Here is a 17,554-nt window from a genome sequence, read left to right on the forward strand (position 1 = left end):
AAATTCATGTGTAAAGGAAACTTCGTATCATTCCCACAAATGGAAAGCCAACAAAAAACCCAATGAGAGCCCTAAGTTCTTGAATTTTCACTAGATACTGTTGCCTGACGTGGCTTGCTTTGTTTTTTTAAAATGAGCAATGGGCAAGTATTAGAGGTCTTTGGACTCCAGTAGCTCCAGCTGAGACTCTCCCTAGTTTCCATAAAGATGATAATAATAATAGAAACAGGAATAACTAAAAAAAAAAATTACAGAAAAGAGAATACTCTTACCAGAAGATTTGACAATATTTTGCATTGCACCTAAAATTATCTTGAGATCCTTGGAAATGAGGGTTATCTTAGAGATTATGGGACCAGTTGTCATTCTTACCAGGTTCCAAACAGGAAAAGACGCTAATACCCCATGAGGAGACCATCTGGAGATGCCAGGCCCTCTCTCTACCAGACATGGATGGGGCTGGGCTATTCAGGGCTACACCAGGGGTCAGGCCCACATGAGGTACTAAAGCTGACCTTGTCCTCAAGCCCTGGCCAGTTAGCCCCATACATGAACTGACTTCCATTTATGAATTTTGAACCTTCAGATATGGCCAGTTTTGAAGTGGGCCACCAGAAGAAAAGTAAAAAGCAGTGCTTTTATGAATCTTGTCCTGAGAACTCAGTGGTTCTCTCTCTTTCTAGAAACTGAAAAAATCTCTCTTCATGCTGAAAGAGCTTACCAACAAGTTCAGGTAAGACTTTTCCTCACTCCCACTTGTCTAAGCCCTGCCTTATGGACCTAAGTGTTCTGGGACCCAGGTTTCAGGGAGGGTACTGGTTGTGTATAAGGGGGTCTCATCCAAGATGTCCAGGCAGAGAGAGTGTGTCAAGGGTCAAGCCAGGAAAACCAAGTCCTTCCCACAGGTCTGCAGGCTGAGCGTGCATTGGTCACAGGAGTTGGTGACAAGGCTTGGGAGCTGGAGAGGACCCAAAGATGGCATCCACTGGCTGGTTCTGTGCCCAGCTGGAGTAGGAGTGCCTGAGGCTGGCTTACAGGCAGGTTGTGCTATGTGATGCTTGCATGGGTAGGGTCACTCCAGTTTCTGTGTGTGTGTCTTCCTCGGGCAGGTATGCTGTGTTCGGCCTTGGCTCCAGCATGTACCCGCAGTTCTGTGCCTTTGCTCATGACATCGACCAGAAGTTGTCCCATCTGGGGGCCTCCCAGCTCATCCTGACAGGGGAAGGGGATGAGCTCAGTGGACAGGAGGAAGCCTTCCGCAGCTGGGCTGTGCAAACCTTCAAGGTCAGTTCTTAGCCAGAGTTGCCCCCACAGCAGGGACTGGGAGGCCACAGCCCCCTCCTGCCCAGGACATCTGTGTCGGGTTGCCTGGGTGGCATGACCCCCACCTCGTCCTACAGGTGTGGCCCGAGGGCTCAGGTCCCTGCTGCCTTCCCTCAGCCCCCCAAGGACTCCACTTGAAGCATGTGTCTCTGGGTGGGAGAAGAAGGCTGAGACACTTCCTGTCCTCTGGGAGCTTCGGTTTAAGATCTTTCCCCCTCTAATTATCCAGACCACCTGTGGGAGGCCACAGTAAGGCTTAAGACAAGGACCAAACCAGGCCCTGACTTGTGCCTCCTTTAAAGTCCGAATAACCTAACAAAAGGTTTAGGACGGGAAAAGTTGAGTAGCACTGAGAAAGGGTCTGTGCTATGTGTTGTGTGCTTGCCTACGTGACTTCCCACATGCTTGCTAAACAAATGAGAACAATTCGGTTGGGGTCATAAGTTCATGGTTGGTCCTTGCTGCCCTAGTACAGCCCATAAATTACTTTCAGGTTTGCTGTATCAATACAGAACATTTGTACTGGCATCAGCCATTTGGCATCATGAGGTCTGCTTATAGTTAATTGTGAAACTTATTATGGGAACTTGTGGTTGTTTAACTAGACACAGATGTATTGCTTCTCCTATTGTAATATCACTACATATATGGCCTTAATGCTTTGAATAAACTTAGCACTGTTGGACATCCTCCTCAGTGCTCCTCTTGCCCCCATCTCTGTGCTTCTCGAGTTCTTTTCTTCATCCTCTTACCCTCACATTCCTGGTTGATTTGTCACGCCAGCCACGACAACCACCTCTTGATGAATTAGCCTTATTTTAGTCTCCCAGCCACAGAAAGCCTGGGGACAGAGACCATGCAGTGGAGTCTTTCGGACCTGTGTCAGAATCTTAGCAAGGTTTTGCTGCCTGTGGCCCGACACCCCTGATTTAAAGAACTCTTCATTGGGGCGCCTGGGTGACTCTGTTGGTTAGGTGTCCGACTCTTGGTGTCAGCTAAGGTCATGATCTCAGGGTCATGAGATCAAGCCCCGTGTTGTTCTCTGTGCTCAGTAGGGAATCTTTTTTTTTTTTTTTTAATATTTTATTTATTTATTTGACAGACAGAGATCACAAGTAGGCAGAGAGGTAGGGAGAGAGAGAGAGAGGAGGAAGCAGGCTCCCTGCTGAGCAGAAAGCCCAATGCAGGGCTTGATCCCAGGACCTGGGATCATGACCCGATCCGAAGGCAGAGGCTTTAACCCACTGAGCCACCCAGGCATCCTATGTGCTCAGTAGGGAATCTTCTTGGGATTCTCTCCGTCCCTCCCTCTCCCCCTCCCTGCATTTTCTCTCTCTCAAATAAGTAAATAAATCTTAAAAACACAGCTCCTCGTGTAAGCAGAGCATTTTAGCCAGCCGTGGTATTGAGAGCAGCAGCTTGAGTCGGGGCAGACCTTGTTCCCAGGCCCTCACTGCCTCCACGTGAGTCCATACCAGGAGCACGGGAGTCACCCACTCTCAGGGGGTGGGCACGTGGGTAAAGTGAGATATTAACTAGTGCAGTGTTAGCATCCACTCGGAGAGCAGTAGCAACTATGTGCCAAGCCTGGTCACCTCTCTGAGTCCTCTCAGTGGCCCGATCCAATCCACGTGCTGAGTAATGATCAGAAGCACTTAACCGATCTGTAAGCACCTACAAAGTGGTGGCCCCGTTGTTGGCGATGATGTCATTGAGGATGACGGTGACCATGGTTAACACCAGTCCGCTCCACCTTCTTGCAGGCAGCCTGCGAGGCGTTCGATGTGCGAGGCAAACACGGGATTCAGATCCCTAAGCGTTACACCTGCAGTATGACCTGGGACCCACAGCACTACCGGCTCGTGCAGGACTCGCAGCCTCTGGACCTCAACAAAGGTACCTGCTGCATTGCCCAGCATGGGGCTCATTGCCCTGCCTGCTGGGGTGAGGGGCTCTGCACCTGGAGTCGGTGATCAAGGAGATCACGGGACCCTCTGAACAGAGGCAGCTGGCCTCAGGCTGCCAGGCCTTGGTCTCTTGTTGGACCTGAGAGACTGCTGGGGGGTGAGGCTGGAGAGTTTGCTTCATTTCCGAAGGAGGCTGTTTCAGGAGGAAGCCCCAGGCAGGTGGTGGAGAGGAAAGGGAGCCAGCATTGAGCAAGGGCCTCCTGTGTGCCAGGCATTGTGCTGGGCTCCTCACCTGCCACGCTAAGTGAGTCCTGACATTCATCTTGCAAGAAGGGCCCAAGGACCAGGGTGCCTGGCTGGCTCAGCTGATAAGGGCATCCAACTCTTGATCTCTGGGTCGTGAGTTCGAGCCCCATGCTGGGTGCCGAGATTACATTAAAAAAAAGCAGGGGTGGGGGCGGCATAAAGAAGCTAAAGTTCAGGGAGGTGAAGCAGGTTGCTAGCATGTGACCTGGCTGGGATTTGAGCAGGCTGACGCTGTGACCTCTCGATGGTAGCTTCTGGATGCTGGGCCCCCTTGATTCCTCTTTTCTTATACCTTGAATGCAGTAGTCCTGTCGGTTTCTGCATGTTGAGGATAGCCCCAAGATCAACTATGCTCTCCTGCAGGTGCCAGGCCATGGGGATGGCCTAGAAATATACCTATTTGGGCACCTCATGCATCCCCTCCCCCACACCTAGCAACAGCACAAACACCCATGTCTGACCAAGCATCTTTATTTGTGATTCAGAAACATGGCAGGGAAAGAGAAAAAGAAAACCCCACCCCTGTCACAGTGGGATACCCCATGAGTAGTGTCCAGGCATAGCTGATTTAGACCCGGAAGCCTCCCTACCCCCTAGCCAATGCTTAAGAGCCACTCTGCCACATCATCCTCTCTGTCCCCCACAGCCCTCAGCAGTATGCACGCCAAGAACGTGTTCACCCTACGGCTCAAATCACAGCGGAATCTACAGAGTCCCCAGTCCAGGTAGGGGAGACTACGGTGCTGCTTAGGTGACATTCCACAGGTTTAATATAATGGAAGAAAGACCAGAGTGAGTCCATCTTTGAAAGGAGAGAAGTGTGCCCTGGCATTAGCCACAATGCCATGGGTAGGACCAGTAGGACAAGCTTGGCCAGTAACCCCTGTGACCTCTGGTGCCTTTAGCTCTGGTCTCCATTAACCATGGGCCGGTTTTCCAGCTTGACAACTATGTACCTGTTTTACCACGGGTCCTTTGTCACTAAACCCTTTCACCAGAGGTGGAGGGCAAGAGGAACTCAAACCATTTGACTCTGTCTTAAGAACTTTCAGGAAATTTTTGGCAGGGAAGGACATTTCCCTTTCAGGAAAAACGGGTGTTACGGATTCACTGAAGCTTTTGTTCATCTGCGCTATCTTCCACCATTTGTTAGGAAAACTGGGCTTTGTTCTAATAAGAGCCAGATTTGTTCTGGGGACAAGGAAGGGTTTGTCCTAATGCCCACAGATATCCTGGGTGGGGGGCTGCTTTCTTTAGGCAGAGGGTATAGTCAAGCCCAGTCAAGAATGGGCTGCCCACCCTCTCCCCACAGAGAAGCCCCAGGCCTGGTGAACCCCAGGCCCTCTTGAGCACCCAGCTCCAGGGGATGCCAGCAACCCAACCCCACCCGTGCTCACCGAGCTGAACAGGAAAATGAAAGAGGGCCCATTTCCTGGGGAAGCTGGCCCACCCATCAGGGAGCACTGGAGGAAATCCTGGTGGCGTCACCAGAGGCTTCTTTTTCCCTTCTCCAGCCGTACCACCCTCCTGGTGGAGCTCTCCTGTGAGGACAGCCTTGGGCTGAGCTACCTGCCTGGAGAGCACCTCGGGATTTGCCCGGGCAACCAGCCGGCCCTGGTGCAAGGCATCTTGGAGCGAGTGGTAGACAGCCCTGCGCCCCACCAGCCTGTGCACCTGGAGACCCTCAGCGAGAGCGGTAAGACTTTTACACAGTGACCCCAGCATCCCCCACCCCCAGCAGCCCCTCAACTCTGCTGATGGGTTGGTCCTGCACCTGGGCTGTGGGCACCTAACCCTGACCTTCCTGCTGAGTGGGTGGGCCCTCCAAGCCCACACTAATGCAGCCTTGGAACAGAAGGGATGTTTCTTTGGAGCTCTCTGCCCAATCCCAGAGGCTGGGGAGTCTCTCTCCATTCTTTTGCTCACCCAGACACTTGTTTGTTAATGGATGGATTCACTTGTTTTTGCATCAAAATATTAACCAGTTGGTCACATCGATATACTAGGTAGGTCCTGGGCTACTAAAATGAATGAGACTCAGTATCTACACTCAGAAAGCTCACTACCTCATACAAGAGGCAGATAGGCAAGAATATTCTTCTTCTTCTTCTTCTTCTTCTTCATCATCATCATCATCATCGCAGTAGCAACGGGCATTATTTGAGTAATTACCAGCATTTTCTATGCCTTGACTCTTCAGGCCCCACAATAAACATGTGTGTGCAGTTTGCCTGATGACATGATGGAGAAGTGTGGGAACATTGCAGAAAGGCTGAGCCTTGGAAGTTCGAATCCCTGAGCCATCACTTACTAGCTACATGACCTTGGGCCTGCGCTTCAACCTCTCAAGGTTTTCTTTCTTTGTCTCTATGGAGACAAAGAGATAAATGGAGATAAGAAATATCTATTTCTATCTTTCTATGGAGATAATAAATGGAGATAAGAGATCCTTCCTCATGAGATTGTAGTAAAGACCAAAAGAGCAGTCTTGACCACAGTTCCTGGCACCAGATAAACACAGGAATGGAGGAATGTCCATTTCCTACAGGCTTGGAAACATTTGTCCAGAAACTCAGAGAGGGGGTTTAATATGCCCCGAGAGTCTCCTTGGATCCCAAAGTGTGTAAACCATTTGCATGCCCATGGCATTCTAAACTCCTACTGCTCACCCACCGAGGTCTCATTTGTCCCCACATCACTTGGCTTGTGGGCAGGGGAAGACTGTGGGTGACCAGGAGAGTGAGACTCCTCTCTCCATTTTCACCTGGGAGAAGACACTGTCCTAGGGAGGACCTGGAGCACCTGCTTTCCATGCTATGGTGAGGCCTCATCTATGTAGGGAGCACAGCATGGGGGCGACAGGTACTATGAGAGATAAGCTCAAGAAATCAACCATCACGAGCCTCCCAGCCCATAGGAAGAGCCCTCTGGCTAATGATAGTCTTGCCTTTAAAGAATGTGTACCCCTAAAGAGAGTGGCCACAATAGGAAAGTGGGGGTCAGAGAAGCAAAGGGTGGTGTAGTCCCCCACTGTCCAGGAGAAATATGAGCAAGGGGACAGAGATGTCCTTGTGATTGTAGGAAAACTGATGTGGCACATTCAGGCCTTGGGTCTGAATGAAATACCATAATACTGATATTTTTACCTAATATTTGTTGAGCAGGTATGTGCCAGACACTGTACTATTATACATACACCATTCCGTTCAGTGCTCATACAAACCCAGTGAGACAAGTTTTGTTATCACATCCATTTTAGAGCTAGAACCCAAGGCTCAGAGGGTTTAATCACTTAGCTAATGGTGAGGAGCCAGAGTTCAAACCTGTCTGCTGGCTCCAGGGTCCGCACTGTGACTACCCAGCCTAAAGCCTCTTGCGACTCCTTGGGACTTGACACTTTGGGCTGACTTGCTGCTTACTCAGTACTTCTTGGTATAGCCCCAGGGGACGGTAGTCCAGGGCTTTTCTCTAAACGAACATAACTGGCCTCTGGGGTGTACATCGGTCTTTGGAAAATTTAGTCATTGTGAGTCTATAGTTTACCTATGGATGTTTTGTTGAAGTTCAGGTCTGAACCAGAGAGACACTGAACTCTGGTGCAGACTTGACTTTTCAGGATCATGTCATCTTGGGTGCCCTTTGCAGGGCTGTTGGTCAGCCTTCCCTGGCAGCCGTGACTCTGGGCTCCACTTTCCTGCATGTGAATTGGGCACATGAACACTTTTGCAGTTCCTGGGACCAGAAATTCAGGGTCTCCCCTGCAGCTGTAGGATGGAGGGTGTCTCCAGAGGTCTCATCACCCTTCAGGAAACCTAACTGGGGCCCTTTTGCCATTCTGACTCCTCCTTTACCCTGTCCAGGAAGCTACTGGGTCAGAGACAAGCGGCTGCCCCCGTGCTCACTCAGCCAGGCCCTCACCTACTTCCTGGACATCACCACCCCCCCAAACCAGCTGCTGCTCCGAAAGCTGGCACAGCTGGCCACAGAAGAAGCTGAGAGGCAGAGGCTGGAGATCCTGTGCCAGGTAAAGGTTGGGCCAGTGGGTGAGGGAAGGGCAGGGTCCCAGAATCATGGGGAGCCAGAACCCAGAGCTGGCCTTTAACTGCCAAGGGGGAATCCGACTGAGCTTCCCAAAGTGAGACTTGTCAAAACCTGGTGGGAAGTCAGCATCTTCTCCCATCCTATCTCCAGGACATAGTTGTGTCGAGTGAACTGAACTTTTCTGAGCATCTTCAGGAAGCTACCAAAGGATACTTTGTTAGAAATTAGCTAGAAAAGGAGAACCACTGTGTCTTGTCTTTGTATGTTCCCCAAACCTGGCATCATCCTGGAACTTGGGAAGTGTTGGAGGATGGTTGATGAGGATGAATGGAGAAGTGGACATGAGAGGTTGCATTAACCCACTTGCAACTTTCTAGGCCCATGCCTTTGTAAAAGGCACAAGATGGCACTATCGCCATTGTTTTTCTCACTGATTATCTTGATTCCAGCCATTATCCTGTGGCTGCAGTGTACTAACTCAGCACACATGTTCTTATTTCATTCTCACAATGTTCCCATGAGAGAGGTGATGCTATCCTCATGTCACAAAGGTTAAGTGGTTGGGACAAGATCCCACAACAAGCGGGGGCACCCAGTCAAGAGGGAACCCAGGTCTTTATGATTGCAAAGCCCTGTCCAAAATTAGATTATAATAAAGATTTGACTCCTGCTCACCAGTGGCTGATGGTGGAGTTCTAAGCACACGAATCAGAGAAACGCTTTCACTGACCTGAGTGCTTCCAGGAAAGGCACTATTTTCTCTCCAGAACCATGGACAGCGCCCGGTGCTTGGAAGTGTCCACCGAGGGAACAAAGGAGTGAATAAACGAATGCTGGATTGTGACAGCCTCCTGCCTCCGTGTGAGCAGGGGCCGAGTCACTCACCTTGCCCTTGGCTTTCAGCCCTCAGAATACAACAAGTGGAAGTTCACCAACAGCCCCACATTCCTGGAGGTGCTGCAGGAGTTCCCGTCCCTGCGGGTGTCTGCTGGCTTCCTGCTCTCCCAGCTCCCGATTCTGAAACCCCGGTACTACTCCATCAGCTCCTCCAGGGACTGCACACCCACGGAGGTCCACCTCACCGTGGCTGTGCTCACCTACCGCACCCGAGGTAAGGCTGGGCAGAGGCTTTGGTCCAGAGTCCAGCTCTGCTCCTGACTGGGCGGCGGTTCAGCAGCTCTGAGCTGTGTGGTCTGCTCGTCAGTTAAATACCCACTTTCCAGAGTGTTCATAGCCATAGCAGGTATGCGGCAGAGATTGCTAGACACCAGGCACCAAGCAAACCCTCTCTATATATTTATTAGCGGTAAGCACATGAGATGGGTACAGTTTGCATTTTATAGGTGAGGAGACTGAGGCACAAACAGGTTAAGCCCCAGAGTTGCACTGTGAGCAAGTAGAGAACAGGGATTCAAACCCACACAGTCCGACTGCTGGGTCCACCCTGCTTCTCTCTGCAGTCTCACTACTGCTGGGACAATGTAATGAGACCCCGTGGAAGAAGCACCCAGTACTTAGTGGGAGCCCAGCGATTCTTAGTATTCCTGATCGTCTGTCCTGTGCGGGGGTGATGGTGTTTTGATTGCTCACTCGCTCCCTCACTCGATAATGGTTTGTTTCATATCTCTCTATTGCCACAGTGGTGGGTGTGGAAACACGGTACATGTAGCTTCTGCCCTCATGGAGCTTCCCGTCTAGAGGGGGCGTTGAAGAGAGACTCATCAAAATAGATGGTTGTCATGATATGGGTGCCAAGAAGCATAGGGTGCTCTGAGGGCAGAGGATAGGGGATGGGCTAACAGACTGGGAGATCCAAAACCTTGTCTCCTTGGACTTGGCTCCTGCAGTGGTTGAACCGTGCCCTTGCCCTGCCCTGCCCTCTGTAACTGAGCATTGCATGGGTTGGCAAAGCTGAGTGAACAGCACACTCTTGCAGTTTCTAAACACTGGGCAGAGACTCTGTCTGCTCTTCTGGAGAACATCTGCCAGGTCAAGTCTCAGTGCTCAGACAGAGGGGCGGTGGGCACATCTTGTGAGAGCCAGATCCCATTCAGAGAGACAAAGGGACTTCTTCTCAGGTTGGTTGGGATAGATTTAAATGCTGGGCCCTAGGGAAAGGGAGGTAACCCGGAGAAAATGGGGGTTCCCACAGGCCCGGGAAGGGAAGAGGTGTCAGAGCAGACCAGCATGCTTAGGAGGCTGTCCGTCACTCAGAGTTCCTGCCAGCAAGGGCTTTATCTTGTGAAGATGATGGCACGGTGACCGTGACCACCCCTACAGGCCACTTTGGGTTGCTGCTGTCGGAGCAGAGTGGTGGGCTGGGAAGGTCCCCGGGGGGAGTCTTGGAAAGGAGCATGGGAGTAGGGGTCGGGGAAATCGAGCTGTCATCTGATTTTACTGCTACCTGAGTGATCGTGTACGTGTTCCTTCTCTGAGACTGTTCCTGGAGGGGCAGAAGGAGAGGCTAGCATGCTCTCGACGTGCTTTTCAGCTTTCCCCAGCTTGGGCTGCACAGAGGGTGGACTGCAGAACCGGGAGAATTGCCCCCTCCCTAAAGCCCATAGAGTGCCTGAGCGGACACTCCCAGGAGGCTCATTGGTCCGGGGGGAGCCTCTGGGACAATTCACCTCTGGGGGTGTGGGGGGAGTGGAGGGCGATGTTGGTCAAGTCTGTGTTGTCCTTGCAGATGGCCAAGGTCCCTTGCACCATGGAGTCTGTAGCACGTGGCTCAGCAGCCTGAAGCCCCAAGACCCAGTACCCTGCTTCGTGAGAAGGCAAGCACCCCTTCTACTCTCTCCATTGTGGCACCACTGGCCCCGGGAGCTCTGGTTTGAAAGGGAGGGATCTAGGCCCTTGATGAAGACATTGGAGTCACACTGGGCCTCTCCATTCTATCCTGTGGCAATAGAGCATGGCCAGGTCTCCAATAGGGACAGAGAGGACACAGTGGAGGAGGGCCCAGAGTACAGTGAGTTTCAGCCTTTTTTCAGAAGGCCAGGACGAGGTGAGGGTGTGCCTGGACAGGGGAAATGAAGCGGCCTCCAGGACTTGGAAAATCAAATTTGAGCTCGTTGTCTTCTCCACTCCTACCACACTACCACCCCCCACCAGCTCTGCTGCACCCTCAGCTCCCCAGCCCCTGTCCAGCCTGTGCATCCATCCCTGGATGTCTGAGGACTGAGCTTCTCCATCTGTTCCCTTTAGTGCTGGCAACTTCCAGCTCCCCAAGGACCCCTCCCATCCTTGCATCCTCATCGGACCTGGCACAGGCATCGCCCCCTTCCGTGGTTTCTGGCAGCAGCGGCTACATGACATCAAGCACAAAGGTACAGCTAGGGGGTTCCTGACAGGGAGGGAGGGGACACCAGGTGTTCTGGCGTCTCCCTGGGACCTCCCTGGCCCACTCTCCCATTTGCCTCAGCCTGTGTGGACAAGTGATCTGAGTGCCCTGGGCCTCAGTTTCCTCATCTGTAAAGTGGGGACAGGAGATTTGTGGGCATGAAATGATAATTCAAGTTGACTGTCCCGCTGAACGGGCCTTGAGCCATGGCCCGCCCCCTGGTGGCCACCCTGGTAACTGCATCCCGCTGGGTCTTAACAGGGTTCCAGGCTGGCCACATGACCCTGGTGTTCGGTTGCCGCCGCCCAGATGAGGACCACCTGTATCGAGAGGAGATGTTGGAGATGGCCCAGAATGGGGTGCTGCACGAGGTGCACACAGCCTATTCTCGTCTGCCTGGCCAGCCCAAGGTAAATGCGGTGGCTGCCCAGGCCGTGGGTGGGGCACTTCAGCACAGACTCGGGGGCGGCCTGGTTCCCCACAAGCCACTTGCTCTCTGAGCCTTCATCTGAGCTCTGAATTGGAAGCAGTTACACACCCGTCAGAGCAATGCACTCACTCTGCTGGGAGGAGGGACGGGCCCGACACACTGAGGACTAACCAGGATCACATGGTGGGTTAGTCCCCGTGCCCAACGGGCTAAAAGCCCTCCCCTGGGATACACACCTGCTGGGGATGATGGGATGACGTGGGCCAGGCTAGCTTTATGCTTAAACACCACACTCCCTGCTGATGGTCCCTGCTGCCCTGGGGAACTGGGACAGACCCTCGCCTTAGGCCTTGTGAATTCGGTCCATCTGGGCTCCTCCCAGGCCCAGTGTTTTGTGTCAGTGCTGGGGTTGTGGGGCACCTCATGGGGAACGAGAGTGGAGGCTCCTAGACTTCTGTGTAACTGTGGACTCTGGTGCTCTGTGTCCTGCTCTGAATTACACTAGAGGTTCTGTGGACAGTCTACACAGAGGGGCTCCAGTTCTGGGGTGTCTATAGGCGGGGCTTCAGAGCCCCGGGCAGGGGAAGTGGCTTGACTGATGCCTCTTTGAAGCATCCTGAATTCGATGTCCGAGGCAGGAGTCTCACTGAATGGTCAGCTCCTTGAGGGCAGGGCACGGCCAACGTTCCTCTCTGGAGCACCTACCCTAGGCCTGAGCTGGGCGGGGTGCCAGTGCCCCTCCTTATCCTGAGCCTGAACCTGGGGCAAGGTCCTGGCTGGGAGGGTCCTCCCCCTCCAGCCGGTCGTGCCCCTCACTGCCTCCTCCTGGCCAGTAGGCCTGACTTCAGGCTTCAGCCTGGCAGCAGGGACCTGGACACACCATCTCCACATTTCCTCTGGTTTCAGGTCTATGTTCAAGACCTCTTGCGGCAGCAGCTGGCCAGCGAGGTGCTCCGTGTGCTCCATGAGGAGCATGGCCACCTTTATGTCTGTGGGGACGTGCGTATGGCCCGGGATGTGGCCCGTACGCTGAAGGGCTTGGTGGCTGCTGAGCTGAGCCTGAGTGAGGAGCAGGTGGAGGACTATTTCTTCCAGCTGAAGGTAGGACAGCTGGTGGGTGGGCTAGGGATACATCTCAAGGGCACAGGCAGGGGGGCACAAGGACCAGGAGAGTCCTGAAACCCAAAGAAACCCTGGCAGTGGCTGAAGGTCTGAGCTCCGTGGGCTCTTAGAAGGCCTGCCTATCCCTTCTGGTCTGATTGCTCGGTTACACAAAGGCAACACGTTGCTTGATCACAAGACTCCTCAGAGCCTCTAACACACTACCATCCAACGTGACTCCTCAAGACAAGGAGAAAGTATGTGGCATTTGCCAAACGTATTTCTCTCAGAGCTCCCTGTCTTAGAGTGTTTTGGGGGACACATACGATGCAGGCTTGGGGAGCTGTTCAGGTGGTTCACGGCAGGCTGGGTGCTGATGGGAGTTAGTCTAGTGGCATTCAGGTACACTCTCAGCGTGACAGTTGTGAAGGTAGATGGCTCATGAATGTACATGGGACAGGGAAGCTGGGGGAGGCCCAGGGGCTCGTCCTGCCTGGACCTGATGAATGAGAGGTGGCTGGACCAGCAGAGCTGACACCCTGGTTCTGCTTTCCCTTAAAGAGCCAGAAGCGCTATCATGAAGATATCTTTGGTGCTGTGTTTACTTACGAGATGAAAAAAGATGGGGCAGCAAGGCAACCCAGCGATCCCAGAGTTCCAGCAGCCCACGGGAGAAGTTGAAGTTGCTGCCATAGAACTTACTGGTGGAGCCAACTCTCGATTATCTGCGGTCACAGGGCCTGGGGAGATGGAAGGAAATTATGTCGCCGAGCCTCACAGCTCTTTTTCCACCAAGCCTGATACTTGACCTGCTACTGAGTAGCAGTCTGGACCAAGTAGAACCTCTTATCTCCCTTGAGTCCACCCTTCCTTGATAATGCAGAGTTGTGCTTTCCCAGGTCCCTTGAAGACTAAATCCGCAGTGCCAGACCCCTCAGCTGGTGGGCGAGAAGGATGGAACCTTCCTCTGACTACACCACTTGGAGTGACCAGCAGGGGGCGCTGTCATGCTACACTGTATTTAGCCGCCCTGTGTACAGTTATTTATAACTCTGTATTTAAAGAAAACGAACCCCAAGTCTTCTCTCAAGGGCCACTTGGGATTTCCCCATATGACTCCTTGATGGAGATATTTATATGAAATGCATTTTATTTTAACCACATTGTATGTGTGTGGGAGTGTTCTGTAGGGAAAGCAGCTCCGTTCTACAGAGAGTTGGGGACTGGTGGGTGGTACAAACTGGACCCAAATCCCTCACAGAAGGACATACTAGTTTGGCCACACGGCTTCTCTAAAATAGCCACCAGGAGTAGGACAGCCTGCAGAGTTTTGTGCAGACCTGCAGACCTGTAGTGGAGGTTAAGGAAACCAGGCTTGCCTATGGGGCCTGGGCTGTGCCTCACACAGGTTTGCCTCAAACGAGTTTACCTCACATGAGGCTCACCACACACGAGCCTCACCACACGTGGAGTCTGGACACAAGGGGTGCACCTACAAGGTCTAAACTCACAGGGAAGACCTCATACAGGGCTCACCACACACGGGGCGCCCCTCATACAGGCTCACCACACACGGGCCTCATCTCACATGGGGTACACCTCACACGGGGCTCACCACACATGGGGCGCCCCTCACATGTGGCTCACCTCACAAGGGGCTAACCTCACAGGCGCTCACCTCACACAGGCACGGGAGACCTCACTTGCGGCTTACCTCACATGGGGCTCACCTTACACGGGAGCACCTCACCGTGGGGGTCTCATCACAAGGGGGCTTACCTCACAGGAGTCACCACACACAGGGCTCAAATCACAGGGGGCTCAAATCACATGGGGCTTACCTCACAGGGAGCTTATCTCAAGGGGACACCCCTCATACAGGTCTCACCTCACACGGGCTCAACACATATGGGGCGAACCTCACACTGGCTCTCGACACATGGGGTGCACTTTTAGGTCTCACCTCACATGGGAGACCTCACATGGGGTGCACCTCCCACGGGGCTCACCTCACAGGGGGCTCACCTCATGGGGTGCCCCTCACACAGAGCTCACCTCATACATGGGGCTCACCTCACATGCGGCACACATCATGGGGGCACACCTCATTCGGGGCTCACCTGACACAGGGCTCATCTCATAGGGGGTGCTTCTCACACGGGACTCACCTCACAGGACACTAACTTCACAGGGGATGCCTCTCACACAGGGCTCACCACAAATGGGGCTTACTTCACAACATCGGGCTCACCTCACACATGGTGCTCACCTCACTTGGGGCTCTCCACATGGGGTGACCCTCACATGGGGCTAAACTCATATGGGGCTCACCTCATGGGGGCACCCCTCACATGGGGCTCACCTCACACAGGTGCACAACACATGGGGCACACCTACAGGGTCTCACCGCTCACAGGAGACCTCACTCAGGGCTCATCTCACATGGGGCTCATCTCACAAGGAACTAACTTCACAAGGGACTAACTTCACATGGTAGCACCTCACAGGTGCACCCTTCACACGGGCTTACCACGCACAGGGGTCACCACACAAGGGGCTCATCTCACACAGGCGAACCACACATGGGGCACACCTACAAGGTCTCACCTCTCATGGGAGACCTCACTCGGGGCTCATCTCACACGGGTGCCCCCACACGGGGCTCACCTCACACGGGGTGCACCTCACACAGGGGGATCACCTCACACAGGGGCTTACCCCTCACACCAGGCGCCCCTGAGGGGTGCCCCTCACACGGGTCTCACCCCACACAGGCTCACCACACATGGGGTGCCCCCACATGGGACTTACCTCACACAGGCCTCACCCCACACAGGACTCACCACACACGGGGCACTCCTCACAAGGGGCTCATCTCACAGGGGGTACACCTCATGGGTACACTTCACACAGAGCTCACCCCACATGGGCTCACCACACATGGGGCTCACCTCATACAGGAGCACCTCACAGGGGGTTCACCTCACAGCGGGGTTACCTCACGGGGGGGTCACCTCACATGGGGTACACTTCACATGGGGCTCACCACACATGGGGCCCACCTCTCACGGAGCTCACCTCACACAGGGCTCAAATCACAGGGGACTCACCTCAAATGTGGCTCACCTCATGTGGGCTCACCTCACATGGACTCACCACACATTAGGCACACCTCACACGGGCTCTAGACACATGGCGCACACCTACAAGGTCTCACCTCAGGAGACCTCACACGGGTTCACCTCACATGGAGCTAACCTCACATGGGGCTAACGTCACAGGGAGTGCCCCTCCACACAGGGCTCACCTCACACAAGGGGCACATCTCACACACGGGGCGCACCTCACGGGGGGCTCACTACAAACAGGGCACCCCCACACAGGGCTCACCTCACAGGGGGCTTACCTCACACAGGACTCCCCTACAGGGGGCTCACCCCACCCAGCGCTAACCTCACATGGGGCTCATCTCACAGGGAGCACCCCTCACACGGGCTCACCTCACAGGGTGCTAACCTCGCAGGGGGCACCCCTCACACAGGGCTCACCACACACGGGGCTCTGCTCACACATGGGGCTCACCTCACATGGGGCACCCCTCACTGTGGGCTCACCTCACAAGGGTTTATCTCACACAGGGCTCAAATTACAGGGGGCTCACATCACATGGGGTTCACCCCACCTGGGCTCACCTCACAGGGGGCACCCCTCACATGTGCTCACCACACATGGGGCGCACCTACAAGGTCTCACCTCACACGGGACTCACCTCATTCAGGGCTCACCTCACACAGGGCTCACCTCACACTCAGGGCTAACCTCACACAGGGCTCACCTCACAGGGGCTCCAGTTACACGGGCTTACCTCACATGGGGCTCACCACATACGCGGCACACCTCCCATGCGGCACACCAACCACGCGGTGCACTTCATACTGCCTGTGGTGCCAGCTCCTCAGGAAAGCCTTGACCAACAATCCCCTCATAGAAAGTTGCCATATTTGGCTCTGGGGCTTCCTGTTTCCTGAGAGTTGGGCCAATAATAATTTGGCACCTGGGTTTCAAAGCAGGTGGGGTCGGACCTTGTGTCGAAAACTTGGCAGTGAGTGAAGGACATGTATCTTCCATGGGGAAGACTTCTTAAGGGGCTGAGCCATGTTTCCTTCTCTTAGAATAAGGAAGGAACTCAGCCAGAAGCTAAGTGAGGGGTTTGGGAAAATTGGGCTCCCAGCTTGGGTTTGGCCTCTAATTCACTGGCTATCTGGCCCACTTCTTCCCTATGTAGATGGGATGACAGGGGAGAAAGAAGCATCCCGGCCACCAGTGCCCCAGCTCTGCATCGGAACAATGTGGTCAAGACCATGGTCACCTAGGCCAGCGCCTCTCTCCTCTGAGATGCACACAAGCCCCCTGGGATCTTGCCAGAAGGCAGATTGATTCGGGAGGCGTGCAGCAAGGCCTGGGATTCTGCCTTCCTGACAGGCTCCCAGGGGCTGCTGGTCTAAGGCCGATGCTCAGAGCCCCAGCCTGGTTCCCAAGGTACTGGATTCTTGGTGGAGGTAGCAGGATGGGTTGGCATCCTGTGGACACAGGACCGGCCCCCCTGCGCTGGCCCAGGGGCTGGTAGAAGCCCACATGCTGAGTCACTCTCCCCACCACACCCGGGCCCAAACACCAGGACCCGCAGTGGGACATCACAAACGGGTCAGCTTGAGTCACTTCTCCTGACACCACACCTGCCACCTCCTCCCACTGGGACACAGGGTTCTGATAAGCCAGCCTTGCCATCTGGCCCGGACCCTGGCCCGTCTCAGAAGCGTGAGGCTATTTGCTGGGCTCACCTGTTACCAATCTTCGTGCATCACAGATGCCTGCCCCGGAGGCCCGAGCCTGGCGTGCTTTCTCCCACCCATGTGGGGTTTGTGGGGAACACCGGGGAGCGGGTGTGATGTCAGGACTCGCCCCATCAAAGTGAGCCCATGCTCCCTGCCCCTCTGCCCTCACCCAGAACCTCCCCAATTCCAGAGACTCCAAAATGTTCCAAACACATTCAGTGACCACAATGACCCTGAATTTACGTGCCAACAAACGCTTGTCTTCTTTCTC

The 17,554-nt window shown here is 54.0% G+C and overlaps 1 protein-coding gene across 3 annotated transcripts in view; it reads left to right on the top strand.

Annotated features, from left to right (window-relative positions):
- The window catches only part of NOS2 (nitric oxide synthase 2), a 39,534-nt gene extending 25,923 nt beyond the window's left edge, over nt 1-13,611 (top strand). For all 3 annotated transcript variants that reach the window (XM_082707026.1, XM_082707025.1, XM_082707027.1), the window contains 12 exons: nt 684-733; nt 1,110-1,284; nt 3,087-3,219; nt 4,183-4,261; nt 5,051-5,232; nt 7,397-7,560; nt 8,481-8,688; nt 10,264-10,351; nt 10,782-10,903; nt 11,179-11,327; nt 12,254-12,448; nt 13,010-13,611. In XM_082707026.1, the coding sequence (XP_082563152.1) occupies nt 684-733; nt 1,110-1,284; nt 3,087-3,219; nt 4,183-4,261; nt 5,051-5,232; nt 7,397-7,560; nt 8,481-8,688; nt 10,264-10,351; nt 10,782-10,903; nt 11,179-11,327; nt 12,254-12,448; nt 13,010-13,129 (1,665 nt within the window). In that variant the 3' untranslated portion in view covers nt 13,130-13,611. The remainder of the gene's footprint in view (nt 1-683; nt 734-1,109; nt 1,285-3,086; nt 3,220-4,182; nt 4,262-5,050; nt 5,233-7,396; nt 7,561-8,480; nt 8,689-10,263; nt 10,352-10,781; nt 10,904-11,178; nt 11,328-12,253; nt 12,449-13,009) is intronic.
- Nucleotides 13,612-17,554: the final 3,943 nt, after the last annotated feature.

This window comes from Mustela nivalis, assembly GCF_964662115.1.
Source record: "Mustela nivalis genome assembly, chromosome: 17".
Classification (NCBI taxonomy): Eukaryota; Metazoa; Chordata; class Mammalia; order Carnivora; family Mustelidae; genus Mustela; species Mustela nivalis.